At 40.6% G+C, this 18,471-nt stretch overlaps 1 protein-coding gene across 2 annotated transcripts in view; it reads left to right on the forward strand.

Annotated features, from left to right (window-relative positions):
* Window positions 1–18,471, forward strand: part of PKP2 (plakophilin 2) — a 222,113-nt gene that overhangs the window by 73,445 nt on the left and 130,197 nt on the right. For both annotated transcript variants that reach the window (XM_033952694.1, XM_033952693.1), the window contains exon 2: window positions 5,419–5,528. In XM_033952694.1, the coding sequence (XP_033808585.1) occupies window positions 5,424–5,528 (105 nt within the window). In that variant the 5' untranslated portion in view covers window positions 5,419–5,423. The remainder of the gene's footprint in view (window positions 1–5,418; window positions 5,529–18,471) is intronic.

Here is an 18,471-nt window from a genome sequence, read left to right on the forward strand (position 1 = left end):
TTTTGCTGCCGCCGCACATTGTGTGGACGGCTTCATCGACTTGTCGATCAGAACTCCCAAGTCTTTTTCCTAGGAGGTCTCTCCAAGTACCACCCCGGACATCCTGTATTCGTGCATGAGATTTTTGTTACCGACATGCATCACTTTACATTTATCCACGTTGAACCTCATCTGCCATGTCGATGCCCATTCCTCGAGCCTGATTATGTCACGTTGCAGATCTTCGCAATCCCCCTGCGTCTTTACTACTCTGAATAACTTCGTATCATCCGCAAATTTAATCACCTCGCTCGTCGTACCTATGTCTAGTTACTGGAGTGCTCAGTACTAGATCGCATAGCTCCCTATGCAATTGTTGTATAATAAGGCACCTCAGGCATTACTGAATGACTTTTGCTATACCAATCCTTCAAAACAGTATAATTACACTAACTACAACTGCTTCAGAAAAATTTTGCACTAGATTTGATGAGGATTCTCACGTTTCAGAAATGTATTATGATCTTGTAAAATAAGCATTATTTAGAATTTCACTATATTTTGGTGGATTGACGTAGGATCTGCCCCAATGTGCTCAGAGACATTTTTTTTTCTGGTAGCTAAGATGGTTTATGGTTTATTAAACTTGTTATACCGCTCGTTCATTTTACTGGTCCAAGCGGTTTACAGAATACAATAAAAGTAAAATAAAATAAAACAAATATAAAAAAGAGCTCCGTTATTAGATAGTATAGCCCTACCCATATAAACAGCAGACATACTAAGATGGTGCCTACCAGATAACGTGGCAGAGTCATGAGCATGTCTAAGTAATGTACATAATATATAGAACACTATCAGTTATGCAGATAACTTGACGCATGTAGGCACACCCGTTTATGTCAATGATACGGCATAAATGTCCATAACTAAACTGACATGTACCAATGCCAGTTTATGCTAGTATTCTATAATGGCATCTTGGCGCACAGCATATGGCATCAGCGTGCCTATATGAAGGTGCCAATTTAGAGAATAAAATCCCCCATATTTTGGGAAAAATGAAAATAAATTAGGCTTGTTTGTTTAGGTTAGACATTGGAAAGATTGGTTTAAATGTTTGTTTATGACTTACACAGTGTTTTGGATTAATTAATTTCACAACATTGGACTATATGATGTATGGGGCAGTTCTCATTAGGCTTATTGTTTGGTGCTGGTCATCTATAGGCCTACATTTCCCTCCCATATAGTGAGTTGGGCCCATACCGATGTCCATTATATTAACTTTCTTGAATATTTAGTAAAGACCAACATTATCACCAAAGGGAATAAGGGTGTTAGCCAATTACGGTTTGGATATTGGTAAGGGAGTGACAGAAAGAGATGGAAAGCTAGTAAATAGAGGAGATTGGCTCTGATCTATTTGTTTTCCTACTTTCCCAGAGTATACAATGTGATCAGAAAAATAAAATGCCCAGGCAAAAAAAGTAGAAAAACTAATGGGTAGATCTTCAAAGTGATTTAACTGGGCAGGAGAGTCTTACTTGTGCCTGCCTATCCACTGATATTCAGCAGCACTTAAGTAGATAGTACTCCAAAGTACGGATCAGCATAAAAGGTCCCTACACTGGCCGGTTAGTGTGGGGCGGTCTGTGGGCAGAGTCATTACATAGCCAGTTAGCAGTGATATTCAGCCTGCTAACTGGTAATTTTAAAGCAGGATGAGGCTAAAAAAGGAAAATCTCCTAAGTTGTCATTTTGCTCTTTGGGCTATAGGAAATTGACACGATACTTGACATTACGGTACATTTCAGAGATAGATAGAGCTGAAACCATCATATGCCAAGTCCCTGATGAAAATCAAACAAAGCATTTTAATAAGAAGGGACTAGAATTAAAATAATAAAAAAACAACCAAGCAAAAAAATGCACTAGTTCAGTTCAGTTAAATTGATCCCTTTCTTCTTGCAACTGAACCTCTAATACATGTAGCAATGACCATAGTTGATAGAAGTAACACATTCTGCTATAAGCAAGGCTTTATTTACATACTTAGGAAATCTGCTGTGTAAAATCCTAGCAGTTATCATGCACTGATACCATAGGTCAGGGTGGGAAACAAACCGTAGGCTTGTGAAATGTGTTAGGAATGTCAAAGTCAGCAGCTTAGCAAATGTAGTTTACCACTTTTAGAAACTGTAATTTTATTTTGACAAAGTATGGTTCTTAACAGGATAAGATGAAGGTCAAATAAAGCATTTGGCTGCCACATTCTTCTAAATGTCAATATTTCTGTTTGTTTCCTCTCTTTTAAATCTTTGTTTAGAGAAACAAATGTGCTTCTGTTTACTTGTATTTAGGATTTTATCAAGTCTTAAGAAGAACTCAAAGCAATGGTATAAAAATCCAAACCAATATATAATCAATAAACAGAATAAAAATAAAATAACCTTGAGCAAAAGTAATAATGATCTGCTTTTGAAGAACCCGTTTCTAAAACTCAGTCCATTATTTTGTCAGTTTTGAGTAATGTGATTAATTTCATTCAGGGTGCTTTGTAAAAAGAGGGGGTGGTTATTGTAGTTTATTCCTATGCCAAAACTTATTGATTTAGTAAGTTTTGGCACAGGAATAAGCTACAGTAAATGAATCTTGCCTTGGAAACATAGAAACATGATGCAGATACAGGCCAAATGGCCTGTAACTATTATCTCTTTCTCTCTCGGAAAGATCCCACGTGCCTATCCCAGGCCCTTTTGAATTCAGATACAGTCTCTGTCTCCACCACCTCTTCTGGAAGACTGTTACATGCATTTACCACCCTTTCTGTAAAAAAGTATTTCCTCAGATTACTCCGGAGCCTATCACCTCTTAACTTCATCCTATGCCCTCTCGTTGCAGAGTTTCCTTTCAAATGAAAGAGACTCGACTCATGCGCATTTACATTACATAGGTATTTAAACATTTCTGTCATATCTCCCTTCTCCCGCCTTTCCTCCAAAGTATACAGATTGAGATCTTTAAGTCTGCCCCATACGCCTTATGATGAAGACCACATACCATTTTAGTAGCCTTCCTCTGGACCGAACCCATCCTTTTTATATCTTTTTGAAGGTGCGGCCTCCAGAATTGTACACAATATTCTAAATGAGGTCTCACCAAAGTCTTATACAGGGGCATCAATTCCTGTTTTTTCCTACTGGCCATATCTCTCCTTATGCAACCTAGCATCCTTCTAGCTTTCACCGTCAACCTTTTCAACCTGTTTGGCCACTTTAAGATCATCACATACAATCACACCCAAGTCCCACTCTTCTGTCATGCACATTAGTTCTTTACCCTCTAAACTGTACCATTCCTATGGGTTCTTGCATCCCAAATGTAAGACCTTGCATTTCTTAGCATTAAATTTTAGGTGCCAAATTTCAGACCTTTCTTCAAGCTTCACTAGGTCTTTCTTCATGTTGTTCACACCATCCAGGGTGTTTATTCTATTGCAGATTTTGGTATCATCCACAAAGATGTAAATCTTACCTGACAGCACTTTAGCAATATCATTTATAAAAATGTTAAAAAAGAACAGAACCTTGAGGCATACTACTGGTAACATCCCTTTCTTCAGAGCAATCTCCATTGACCACTGCCCTCTGTCGTCTTGCACTCAACCAGTTTCTGACCTAGCTTGTCACTTTGGGGCCCATCCCGAGGGCAATCGGTTTATTTATTAGACGTCTGTGTGGAACACTGTCAAAGGATTTGCTAAAGCCTAAATATACCTACAACCATAAAGGCTATTAGGGTAGTACACAGGTAGGTATAGTAGGTTTTAGGGGAGATTTTGGGGGCTCATCATAAATTATAACGGGGTTATGTCTCCATTCCTGCGGATTTACTGCGTTGACCACTGTTTACCGCGGTAAATGGTCCCCGTGTTATTCTCTAGTGTTGATTGCCAATTATCAGCACCGGTTAGTCAACTAAGTTATGCATATACAATTTTATGCACCATTTAAAGAATTTAGGTGTTGATCCATAAATGGCCACTTCTCCTGCATTGTAGCAAATTCTGTTCTAAAATCTTAATGAAACATGAGACATGCTGACCTGGATGTCTCAATTCTAACTTTTAAAATGGGGCTGATTGTGTAACATGCAATACACAATGATCTTATTGACTTTCATTGGCACAAGGGCAAGGAAATCTGTGGTATGGCCTGTTGAACAAAACCAGATTCTCTGCAGCTCAAGCATGTATTAATTCAGGGTCTTTGTGAAGTAATGAGCATGGTTGTACCATTCTTTAGAGACAGGAGAGCCATGGAAGAAGGCACGTAACAAAAGCAACTAAGCTAGTCTATGTATAACCACAGGAAATATTTTGAATAGTTACTAAGAAAAAGGTATGTGGCATCATTAAAGAGAAAAGGGGGGAATGTTATCAATGTGAACTTCCATTAAGATCTGTTATTATACTGTTAAACCCAGTTATTAGTAACTAGGTCATAGTTTATAAAATTGTGCTTTATAAAATAGCACAGGTTGATGGTAAATAACACTTCTTAACAGTAGGCAACACTGATAACTACTCCCCTAAATTATAGTAACAATTAGTTGGAGAAAGATTCCAGTAGGTAGAAGAAGGTTAGGCTAAATGGCTAAGCCTGACCATTTGTTCAATAGGGTGTCAGGTCAAAAACGCGCTGGGACAAAGGCGCGCACAGACAATTGAGCGCAGCATGGAGGTGCGCGCCGCAGAAAATTACAGTTTTTATGGCTCCGACGGGGGTGTGTGTGTGGGGGAAACCCCCCCCACTTTACTTAATAGAGATTGTGGGGGCGTTGTGGGGGGTTGTAACTCCCCACATTTTACTGAAAACTTCATTTTTTCCCTGTTTTTAGGGAAAAAGTTAAGTTTACAGTAAAATGTGGAGGGTTACAACCCCCCAAACCCCCCACAACGCCGGCGCGATCTCTATTAAGTAAACTGGGGGGGCTCCCCAACAAAACCCCCTGTCGGAGCCCCTAAAAACTGTAATTTTCTTCGGCGTGTGCCTCCATCTTGCGCTCAGTTGTTGGCGCGCGCCTTTGTCTTTCGCGGGGTTGTCTATGAACCATTCAATAGTAAAGCAGACTTCAGACATTTTTCATACATGGACTATAATTTTTCAAGCATTTGCTCTGTGCCAGCAGCAAGCCTTTTATATTTCAGATCGTGCGTCTGATAGCGCTATAGAAATAATTAATAGTAGTAGTAGTAGTAGTGGTAGGTCTATAATATTTGGGAAATTTAGCAGATATAAGATCAACCCATATGTTCTTGATAGATGAATGTTGCGTGCAAAACCACCTATCAATAAAAGTATACCTGTCAATCACAGTTAATAAGCTCAGTTGTCATTTTAAGTTCCAGTGTTCAGTATTAACTTTTCATTGCAGGGAATATGAATCGGACATCTAGCATTCCAGGACAGGACTATCACCAAAACATCATTGAAAAAGATTTTGGTTTGTCCCCTTCTCATTCAACTTACTACAGCAATGTCAAGGTAAGCAAGCATCAAACAATGGCTGTAAAAACTGTATGAATGGTTGCTGTATAACTTTGACTGGAAGAAATAAATGTACTCCTGGGAAGACATATTGGATCTGGCACTGACAGACTGAGAGAGTGGCATGAGTTCATGATAAAAGAATATTTATGGTTTATTGGTTATTGCCAGTGTGGTTCAAACAAAGACCTGAATTAAACTATATGAGAACCTTAAGAGAGATGAGTTCAAGTTGATGAGTGATAGTATGAAGAAGCCCTGTCTAGAACCCAAGATGTAAAGTGGACAGTGGAATTGTAGGAAACAATAAAAGAGAGAATATTGTGAAAACAATAAGTCTGTATAAGGCAAGTTAAATATATATATATTTATATATGGTAGCAGGAAAGAAAGTGTATTCAGAAAATATATTGTGTAAACACACAGGCAGAGAACAGTTGAAATTATAAATAAAAACAAAGAAGATAGGGATGATAAGTTATATGAGGAAAGATCCAAAAAGAAAACTCCTGCCCAGTCAGTAGAGGAGGAGATGCAGAAGGAAGAGACAAAAGAAATCAAATGGAAATAATTATGAGACAAAAGTTGGGATAATGAGAAGAAGGAACAGAAAAGGCAAAAATGTTTAATTTTTTGTGCTCATTCATTTTTATAGAAATGCAAAGCGATGCATCTAGTGTAGTGTCTCTTAAACATTTTTGACTCCGGCACACTAAACGGAGCAAATGTTTTTCGTGGCACATTATAATTGAATTTATAAAATTGCAAAACCAACAAAAAATTAATTTTGAGAATTATATATTTAAAGTTCTTTAAGCTTTGTATGAATAATTGTAACAATAGTGAAACTAAAGTAGAATAGAATTGCTAATCAGTGTAATGGATGTGCTTGTTTCTGAGTGCAACTCAAAACGCAGCTCGATAGTCGACAAGCAAACATGCATTTCATCACCCACCAATTGCAGTTGTTCTCTTTTTTTTCAATTTAGGGCTCCTTTTATGAAGCTGCATTAGCGGCTTTATCCCCGCGCTAGCTGAAAAACTGCCACCTGCTCAAGAGGAGGCGGTAGCGGCTAGCACGGCCGGCAAATTAGCGCGCGCTATTACATGCGTTAAACCGCTAATTCGGCTTCGTAAAAGGAGCCCTTAATTTCTGTTAAAGTTGAAAATTCAAGTTTGCAAAGATTATGAAGATCTAAACGGTAACAAAGCCTTGTTGCTTTGTTGCTCAAGTTAGGATAACTACTGCATAAAAAATAAAACTAAAATTACTTGCCGTTAGTTTTCAAGGAGCAATCGCATCAAAGAATGACGCTTGTCTGGGCGGTTGTATCCGTACACATACACACACTCATAATATTGTCAGACTCTTGTGTCCATGACGTTCATGTCAATCTATTCTAGTATATACTTAAGAAGGGAATTTTTAAAAAGAAAATACAATTCTGGAATCTCTCATGGCACACCCAGAATTACTCTAGGGCACACACCACTGTGCCTTGGCACACAGTTTGAGAGACACTGATTTAGTTGTATAACCAAGAAAGAGGTGAAGGAGACCATAGCTCCTAGGTGCCAGCCTAAGGTGGGTGGGAATCACAAGTATTGTATGGTGCACAGGTACACTAGCCACACATCCTGTTGGCCTAGGAACTGGGAGAGCAGAAGCAGCAGGTGGAACCCTTGCTGCTGCTGCCCCTACCGCTACTCTGTCCCCATATGCAATCCAGTATTTCCTAATACTAATCTCATGGTGAAAATGAGCAGCATGTAAGAAATTCTGATCCATATATCTTGAACATGCTCACAATGTCATAAAATGACTTTGAATCTGCCTTTTAATGAGCTCTTGTAACCACCTGTCCAAGCAGTGGCATAGTGAGGGTGAGAAGCACCTGGGGTGGAGGCGCCCCTCCTCGCCCTCATCTCTGGCCCCCATTCCTTCCCTACTCCCCCTGCTGTGCATGCACCCCTTTCCCTTCCTCCGTATCTCTAATTGTTCACTGCCACAAGTAACAACTTCAAACGTGCTCCTCGTGAACCTGGCGGCTCTCCCTCTGACCTCACTTACTATGCGTGGCACCCAGAGGTGATATCAGTGGGAGAGCTGACGTGGTCGTGAGAGACACGTTAGTGAACGGCTTGAGGTCCTGGGAAAGGGAAGGGGGTGTGTGCGCAAGTGGCAAGGGGAGGAGTGGGAAGAAGCAGAGGGGGGCGGAGAGGAGGAGGGGTGCTGGCACCTGGGGCAGACCCCCTCCTCACCCCCCCTTTACTACGCCACCCTCTTGAGGGGCTCATTTGATTCCATGGCTTGCCCCCTCTTCTACGAGGCTGCGCTGGCAGTTTTTAGCGCTGTGAGCCGCGCTGATTGGCCTGCGCTGCTCCCGACGCTCATAGAGTTCCTGAGAGCGTCGGGAGCAGCGCGGCTCTCTGCGCTACAGGCTGCTAGCGCAGTTTAGTAGAAGAGGGGGTAAGTCTCACAAATCTCTAAACCCTAATATGGATTCTCTGATAAGAGAATGGGAGTCTCCATTTCAACTTTAAAATCAATCGATTTCTTACCTCACCCTATAGAACTCGAGGTGAGACCATCAAAATAATCAACATGGATTCAGGAAAGGGAAATCATGTTTGACGAATTTACTCCAATTTTTGAGACCGTAAACAAGCAAATTGATAGTGGGAAGCCTGTGGACATAATATACTTGGACTTCCAGAAAGCGTTCGACAAAGTTCCACACGAAAGACTTCTCAGGAAACTACAAAGCCATGGCATAGAGGGAGATATACAAAGATGGATAGGCAAATGGCTGGAAAACCGAAAGCAGAGAGTGGGCATAAATGGGAAGTTCTCCGACTGGGAGAAAGTGACTAGTGGTGTACCCCAGGGCTCGGTACTTGGGCCGATCCTTTTTAATATTTATATCAATGACCTGGAGGAAGGAACATCCAGTGAGATCATCAAGTTTGCAGACGATACAAAACTATGCCGGGAAATCAGATCGCAGGAGGATAGAGAGGAACTCCAGAGCGACTTGTGTCGGTTAGAAACATGGGCGGAGAAATGGCAGATGAAGTTCAATGTGGAGAAATGCAAGGTAATGCATTTAGGCAATAAAAATAAGGAATACGAGTATACAATGTCAGGTGCAACTCTGGGGAAGAGTGAACAAGAAAAGGACCTGGGTGTACTGATAGATAGGACCCTGAAGCCGTCGGCACAATGCGCGGCAGCGGCAAAGAAGGCAAATAGAATGTTGGGCATGATAAAGAAAGGAATCTCGAGTAGATCGGAGAAAGTTATAATGCCGCTTTATAGGGCAATGGTCAGACCACACTTGGAATACTGCGTCCAACATTGGTCTCCCTACCTAAAGAAGGATATAAAACTGCTGGACAGGGTGCAGAGACGAGCAACGAAACTGGTGAAGGGTATGGAGAGACTGGAATATGAGGATAGACTTATAACACTAGGATTGTTCTCCCTTGAGAAAAGGAGACTGCGTGGGGATATGATCGAGACCTTCAAAATACTGAAAGGAATCGACAAAATAGAGCAGAGAAGATTATTTACATTGTCCAATTTGACACGGACTAGAGGACATGTAATGAAGCTAAGGGGGGACAGGTTCAGGACTAATGTCAGGAAGTTCTGCTTCACTCAGAGAGTGGTTGACACCTGGAATGCCCTCCCAGAGGAGATTATTGCGGAATCGACCGTCCTAGGCTTCAAGAGCAAACTAGATGCATATCTCCTTAAGAGAGGCATATAAAGATATGGTGGACTATAAATTACGATGATACTCAGTAGCCATTAAGATGATACTTGCCAATAATTTGACAAAAAAATATATAAGTAATAGCAAGAGGAATATTTATGAGACACGCCACCAAAAAAATATTCCAATAGGTACTCACTACTATGGAGAAGTATAGTTTAGAGATAAGCTAATATAGTAAATTGGAGAAAAGACCTCAGTTTCCTCGTTAAGAGGTCTCTATGCCTGCCGTACACAACTTAAAGCAGCATAGGAGAAAACATCCCAGGTCTGAAAAACTCCACTAAATACTACTAGTAAAGCAACTAATAAATAGAGTCAAAAAAACTAGTAGTAGAAAACTTATCTCATAACATCACCATTCTCCAGGTGAGACATGAATCCGAATGGATAATATAGAAATGTCACGTTAAGCTTCATCCATAAAGACCCCCGACAGGCCCTGTTTCGCTAACGCTGCATCAGGGGAAGTCTCTGGAGCTAAGGATCAAAAAAACATGTAAGTACAATCTCCATATTCGTAAAAAAGAAGGAAAAATCATTTCATTACTTACATGTGACATAAACCGTCGCTCTACAGATTCTAGATAACAGAATGGCGGCTCGGCGTTATGGGCAGGGTTTAAATAGAAGGCAAAAACACCCAAGTAACCAATCATGAGGAAGGGGGCGGGGCGAGTTCAAAAAAAGGCGCGCCATTCAACTTTGGCATTTAACCCCGCAGGAATAACAGATTTTAATCTAAATACCCATTTCTGTTCCCGCTGCCGTAGCAATATCTTAAAATCGCCCCCTTTCATGGATGGGACCAATTGTTCAATGACCCAACATCGCATATCCATAAAGGAATGATTGGCATCCAGACAATGTTGCACCATGGGAGCTTCCAGTTTCTTATTATGCAGGCAAGATCTATGCTCGATTATTCGTGTCTTGAACAATCGGGACGTTTGTCCTATATACAGTTTTTGACAAGGGCACTGGATTGCATAAATGACCCCTCTAGAGTCACACGAAGTAGGTGTTTTTAATTTATAAGTTCTCTGGTCTACAGGATTAATAAAATTCTCACAATTTAACGATACTGAGCATATAGTGCAGTGCCCACATTGTATATGTCCAGGTCTACCCTCACCAGATGGAATAGTGATGGGATATACTGCACATGTGCTGGTAGGACAGATAGTTTCTAGTAAATTTCTATTCCTGGAATATGCAGTCAACACCTTCCTCTCCTTAAAACAAGAATGTATAGATAAACAATTCCAATGTTTTTTAATGACGTTTGCGAAACGCCCCGCCTGTTGTGAGTGACGTAATACACAGACTAGTTGATCCTGCTCTGATGTAGATGAAGTGTACTGTAATAGATGTTCCCTGTGATTATGCAGAGCCCTTTTGTAAGATGTAGTAATACATGTCTCAGGATAGCCTCGATCCATTAATCTCCTACTCAACATTTGCGCTTGAACTTTAAATTCATGTTTGCTTGAACACAATCTTCTGTAGCGCAGGAATTGCGAGGTAGGTAGGCTTTCCTTTAAGTGACGGGGATGCGAGCTGGAAAAATCTAAGAAAGTGTTGCGGTCAGTTGGTTTCCGATGTACTGAAGTCTGAAACATATTGTCCTTGATATCAATACTAACATCCAAAAATGAGATGTTCTGTTTTTCAAAAGTAGACGTAAACTTTATAGTGGGAAGGCAGGTATTCAAAAAAGAGACAAACTTGTGCAATTCCAACACAGAGTCCTCCCAGATAATGAAAATATCGTCTATGTACCGGCACCACAAAGATACCTTAGAGAAAAAAGAAGAACAGTACACATACTTTTCTTCAAAATCAGACATAAAGAGATTGGCCAGGGAAGGAGCACATGTAGCACCCATGGCAGTACCATGTAATTGTTGGTAAAAAATATCTTGGAACATATGATGCATGATATAGAAAGTATTGAATCAGAAAGATTTATATATATGTGGAATACCACCAAAGGAGAGCGTGAAGCTATTACTTCACTTCAAATTAATAAGCAGATCATCATCAGACGTGCAGATAAGGGAGGGGCAGTAGTTATTTTGGATCGTGAAGCTTATGTAGCTGAGATATTGAGTCAACTGTCTGATAGACATATTTATTCTCCTTTACAAGACGATCCTACAGTAGCTTTAAGGAAAGAAATTTTTGATATTGTATCTCAAGGTTTAAAACAGGGATTTATAACTCAAAATGAGGTTAATTTTCTAACTCCATTATATCCGAATGTACCTTTCTTTTATGCTCTTCCGAAGATTCATAAGAGCTTGTCATCTCCGCCGGGACGTCCAATAGTTTCAGCCTGTGGTTCATTATTGGAGAGAGTAAACCAGTATATTGATTTCTTTCTGCAACCTTTAGTTCCTTGCAGTAAATCTTTTATACAAGATACAACTCATTTTTTGAATATCCTTGCTCGACATCAACCTACTGCGATTACAATTTTGGTGACCTTAGATATTCAATCTTTGTACACGAATATCCCGCAAACACAAGTACTGCAAATTATTGAGGACTGTCTGAACTATCGTGAACGCCCCCATCAAGTACCAACTGAGTTTCTGGTTAAGCTACTATCGATTTCTCTTGAGAAGAACTATTTTATGTTCCAAGATATTTTTTACCAACAATTACATGGTACTGCCATGGGTGCTACATGTGCTCCTTCCCTGGCCAATCTCTTTATGTCTGATTTTGAAGAAAAGTATGTGTACTGTTCTTCTTTTTTCTCTAAGGTATCTTTGTGGTGCCGGTACATAGACGATATTTTCATTATCTGGGAGGACTCTGTGTTGGAATTGCACAAGTTTGTCTCTTTTTTGAATACCTGCCTTCCCACTATAAAGTTTACGTCTACTTTTGAAAAACAGAACATCTCATTTTTGGATGTTAGTATTGATATCAAGGACAATATGTTTCAGACTTCAGTACATCGGAAACCAACTGACCGCAACACTTTCTTAGATTTTTCCAGCTCGCATCCCCGTCACTTAAAGGAAAGCCTACCTACCTCGCAATTCCTGCGCTACAGAAGATTGTGTTCAAGCAAACATGAATTTAAAGTTCAAGCGCAAATGTTGAGTAGGAGATTAATGGATCGAGGCTATCCTGAGACATGTATTACTACATCTTACAAAAGGGCTCTGCATAATCACAGGGAACATCTATTACAGTACACTTCATCTACATCAGAGCAGGATCAACTAGTCTGTGTATTACGTCACTCACAACAGGCGGGGCGTTTCGCAAACGTCATTAAAAAACATTGGAATTGTTTATCTATACATTCTTGTTTTAAGGAGAGGAAGGTGTTGACTGCATATTCCAGGAATAGAAATTTACTAGAAACTATCTGTCCTACCAGCACATGTGCAGTATATCCCATCACTATTCCATCTGGTGAGGGTAGACCTGGACATATACAATGTGGGCACTGCACTATATGCTCAGTATCGTTAAATTGTGAGAATTTTATTAATCCTGTAGACCAGAGAACTTATAAATTAAAAACACCTACTTCGTGTGACTCTAGAGGGGTCATTTATGCAATCCAGTGCCCTTGTCAAAAACTGTATATAGGACAAACGTCCCGATTGTTCAAGACACGAATAATCGAGCATAGATCTTGCCTGCATAATAAGAAACTGGAAGCTCCCATGGTGCAACATTGTCTGGATGCCAATCATTCCTTTATGGATATGCGATGTTGGGTCATTGAACAATTGGTCCCATCCATGAAAGGGGGCGATTTTAAGATATTGCTACGGCAGCGGGAACAGAAATGGGTATTTAGATTAAAATCTGTTATTCCTGCGGGGTTAAATGCCAAAGTTGAATGGCGCGCCTTTTTTTGAACTCGCCCCGCCCCCTTCCTCATGATTGGTTACTTGGGTGTTTTTGCCTTCTATTTAAACCCTGCCCATAACGCCGAGCCGCCATTCTGTTATCTAGAATCTGTAGAGCGACGGTTTATGTCACATGTAAGTAATGAAATGATTTTTCCTTCTTTTTTACGAATATGGAGATTGTACTTACATGTTTTTTTGATCCTTAGCTCCAGAGACTTCCCCTGATGCAGCGTTAGCGAAACAGGGCCTGTCGGGGGTCTTTATGGATGAAGCTTAACGTGACATTTCTATATTATCCATTCGGATTCATGTCTCACCTGGAGAATGGTGATGTTATGAGATAAGTTTTCTACTACTAGTTTTTTTGACTCTATTTATTAGTTGCTTTACTAGTAGTATTTAGTGGAGTTTTTCAGACCTGGGATGTTTTCTCCTATGCTGCTTTAAGTTGTGTACGGCAGGCATAGAGACCTCTTAACGAGGAAACTGAGGTCTTTTCTCCAATTTACTATATTAGCTTATCTCTAAACTATACTTCTCCATAGTAGTGAGTACCTATTGGAATATTTTTTTGGTGGCGTGGACTATAAATTACGCCAGGTGTACACCTGGCAGGGCCTCCGCGTGTGCGGATCGCCGGACTTGATGGACCGAAGGTCTGATCCGGAGATGGCAGTTCTTATGTTCTTATGTTCTTATAATGTCGACACAGATGGGGAGAAGAAGATGGCATCTGCCAGGGTTGTATGAGTAAGAAATTTCTGAACCACACTTTGGCATCTCAAGCGGCTCTTCATGTCAATGATTTTCGAATACTGTTGCTCACTTCTCGTTCCTATAGACATTTTAGAAAACAATTAAAGACCTATCTCTTCTCTAAATATTTGACTGACTAACTTAGCCATCCTATTTTATGTAACATGCTTATTTTCATAATCTTTAGTAAACCGCTTTGAACTTCTGGTTACGCGGTCAATAAGCACAATATTATGCTATGTATTATGTTATGTAGAGTGGGCTGTTCTACAATGACCCTCTCCTTTCTCCACATCTCCAATGAACCTAAATGAAGTGATGTCAGCTAGAAATTTTAGAATCTTCTAAAGAAGAAATTATGGACAGATCTGCATTGTTAGCTACATTTGTATTTCTACAGGATAAAGAGTCTATATTAATATTATACTATCTGCAAGACACATTTATTTTTTGGGAGAACACATATAAATTTATTTCTGAATATTTCTAAATGGTCACAGAGTAGGAGGAGGGTCCATTTGGAATTAAAACATTCATTATAGTGAATTGGGGGATTTTTTCAATTAAGATTCTCGTGTACATGTTTGTAGTCTCGTATGTATTTTTAGGATCCATCACAATTGGGATTTTTCTTGGAAGGTAAAGGGGCCCCATTATAGACTGAAAGGTTAATGTTATGGCTTCTCATTTGTACATTTAGAAGTCGATATTCAAAGTGATTTAACCAGCCGAAAATGGCTCCTGGGTGGTTAGTGTTCTTTATTTCTTCAGTGTTGTAGTACTTGTTGAGTTTAATTTCTTGGGGTTTCTAGTTCTGTTTCTGTTTCTATTTGTGATCTCGTTCTGTATTTGGTAAAGGTCTGTCTGTATTTTGTGTGTGAAGAAGTCATTAAAAGTTGTTTTATGTATGGTAGTAATGGCAAGTGGGGAGATTGGGGGAGGAAGGAGAGGTATCAGGCCACCTCCTTAATTATGGTGACAGGTCAAATGCGCGCAAGACAACAGTGCACGGACAAAAACATGAAGGCAAATCAGCGCAAAGATAATACCGCGCAAAGACAATAGCGCACGAGACAATTGAGCGCAAGGATAACTCAGCGCAAGACATTTGAGTGCAATGATAACTCAGTGCAAGACAATTGAGCGCAAGGATAACTCAGCGCAACGACAATTCAGCACACCTCAAAATGGCACGTGGCAAAAGAAGGGCATGCGCACGTTCAGCACGTTAACACGTGATCCCGTCACCACGTTATCAGTATGGTTCCCTTGCCTCTTTTGCGTTTGAATATTAGTCACATGAATGCATTTTCGTTACTATGGTTACGTTTCCTCTTTATATATGTGCTCCGAACAGCCCGCCCTCCTTTCGCTGCCTGACCGTCTCCGTTATAGGTAAAGATCTGGTTTTGCTAGAACTTGATCTTTAACGAATATTTGTCTTGCGCGGATTTTACTCGCCTCTGGTGAGAGCAACACTACTTCCAAATTTCTTCATTTGCAGGTATGTTTATTTTTGGTTCACGCGCACACGGACCATATATTTTTATGTATAGCCCTGAGCCCCAGCATGTCTAAAACTGGCCTTGCATGTGTAGTAGAAACACTTCCCCTCTCATTTGTCCCAGCTCACACAGGATTTTCCACCTCTTCTGAAAACTCTGCACATCAGGGTAGGATGGGAATTGTATACCTCTTTTTTTTGTGTGTGTGATAACAATTAAAGCAGTTTACATATTTTAGGCAGGTACTTATTTTGTACTTGGGGCAATGAAGAGTTAAGTGACTTGCACAGTCCACAGTCACAAGGAGCTGCAGTGGGAATTGAACTCACAACCTCAGGATGCTGAGGCAGTTGCTCTAACCACTAGCTCCACTCCACATTATAAATTGCAATTATAAATGAAAATGTTTAAATTACAATATTTAAAAGCGCTTTCATTATATGGGGCTTATTGTATTTAGCAAACACTATTATGCATTGATTGAAATTTGAAAATATAGTGGTATCTCGGTTTACGAGTGCACCAGTTTGCGAGTGTTTTGCAAGATGAGCAAAACATTCGCAAAATCGGCGCCTCGGAAACCAAGCGTGGGTCGATTTACGAGCTCCCCCCCACGATCCGGCACCCCCCCGCCACGACCTGAAGTCCCCCAGACCCACCCGAACCCGCTTCTTACTTTCAGCTCGGCCACAGTACCGGCATGTCCTGTGCGTTGGTGCCGGTGCCCGAAGCTGGGCCTTGAGCATCTGCGCATGCTCAAGGCCTGCAAGTTCATGTTCTCTCTGAGATCTCCGAAAACTCGCAGGCCTTGAGCATGCGCAGATGCTCAAGGCCCAGCACAGAAGAGGAGGCCAATCTTCGGGCACAGGACATGCCAGTGCCGGTGCCGAGGCCAAGCTAAAAGTAAGAAGCGGGTTTGGGTGGATCTGGGGGACTTCAGGTCGCGGCGGGAGGGAGGGTGCCGGATTGCGGGGGGGGGGGGCCTTCGGGGGGAGCAATGCCGGTTCTTGGGGGGGGGGATAGAGCAGCGCCGCTGGTCTCAGGGTGGTGGGAACGTATCAAAGCGAGTTTCCATTATTTCCTATGGGGAAACTCGCTTTGATATATGAGTATTTTGGTTTACGAGAATGCTTCTGGAACAAATTATGCTCGTAAACCAAGGTACCACTGTAATACTAAATAAATTCTTTCATTATACTGTCTCAAAGATAACCAACAGAAAATTGTGACCCCCCCCCTCTCCCATTGCATTGCCAGTTCTTCATTGCTCCAATCTCCATAAACAAGAAGAATGCACACACTTGAACTATGCAACAGTTAAGTAAAGCAAACGGTGCTCTTTTAGCATTCAGTATCATTAGAGACATAATACTTGGGTGCAGACGCAAGGAATAATTTTGTGGTTTTCAGATAAGCAATCAAGGAGTCAAACTGGTTCCATTCTCCCACTTCTGGTTGCATATCCATAGAAGGCAATATGCCACAAAAAGCAAGCTGCGATACAGAATTTTAAGCCAGAAATCCATCTTATAAGAGTCATGCATAGCTTGCATCCTCCGCTAACTGAGAGTGTGGGAAACCATTAGTTACCTTATGAATCATTTCAGAATTTGCTTACTTATACACTTGGTTTCTTTGAAATTGCTTCCAATCTGGGTCTGGACTTCTTTTGAAGAGGAAGACTATCCAGAAAGTATAATTTCAAAAAGTCCTGCACTGCTTTTACCTCAATGAAAAATGGAGTTTCACCTTCCATGTTACTTGTATTCTGGCCAGGAACAGCAGATCCATTCGTATTCTGTACTTAAATATACAGTAAAACCTTGGTTTTCGAGCATAATTCGTTCTGAAAACATGCTTGTAATCCAAAACACTCGTATCAAAGCAAATTTCCCCATAATATATAATGGAAACTCAGACGATTCGTTCCACAACCCCAAAACTTTAATACAAAATATTATATGTACTTGTATTGCAAGATCTCGCTCGTTAGAACAGTCACTACACTCCCGCAGCATCAGAGAGAGAAGATCCATCAGCTCAGTTGTGATGTGACGCGTGTATATTGTATGTACTCATATTGCAAGACTTTGCTCGTTTAGAAAGTCACTACACTCCCGCAGCATCAGAGAGAGAGAAGAACCATTGGCTCAGTTGTGATGATGTGATATGTGTATACTGTATGTATTTGTATACAGGACAGGATTAATTTGTTGAGGGTCCCTAGGCACACAAGTACACTGGGCCCCCCTGCCCCCACAATGCCCTGCCCCATTTTCTTATTTACTTCTTTATTTCCACTTTTTTAAATTTTATTTTAAAATTCAAAACAAACAACAAAGATTACCATACCAGTACCAGTGTACAGTTTTTCTTCTATGCAACCTCCAAACATCTCTGAACAAATCTCCCTTTCCTTCCTAGAGGAAGAGATCTTCAGCTGGCAAGGCTTTGGGAAGCCCACCAATTTATATTTTGCATATGGGTAGGAGGCATGGGGCATGGCGGGAAGAGAATTTAGTGCCCATCATGTTATTGGATTAATACATTTCTCACTTAGCTTTCAGAGGTTACAACCTCTTTCTTCAGGTCAGTAAAATACTGTTACAGTAACCCTGTCCTGACTTGAGGAAAGGAGTTATGGTCTCTGAAATAGCAAAAAATGTATTAAATGTAGTCCAATAAACAGAATCACCTTATTTCCATTTTCTATTAATAAACGATTATCAACACAACTACAATAATACTTTATCCTAAAGCAAAAAGAAATAAATAAAACAAATAGAATTTTTTTCTACCTTTGTTGTCTGGTTTCTGCTTTCCTCATCTTCTCATCGTTCTCTTCCTTCCATCCACTGTGTGCGCTCTCTCTGCCTCTTCCATATGGCATCTGCTCTCTTTCTTTGTCTCTTCCAGAAACTGTCTGCCTCTCCCTTTCATCTCTCCCTCCCCTGCCCATTGGTGTGGCATCCATCTACTTCTCTCCACTCCCCCCATGGTGTAGCATCTATCTCCT

This window comes from Geotrypetes seraphini, chromosome 7, assembly GCF_902459505.1.
Source record: "Geotrypetes seraphini chromosome 7, aGeoSer1.1, whole genome shotgun sequence".
Classification (NCBI taxonomy): domain Eukaryota; kingdom Metazoa; phylum Chordata; class Amphibia; order Gymnophiona; family Dermophiidae; genus Geotrypetes; species Geotrypetes seraphini.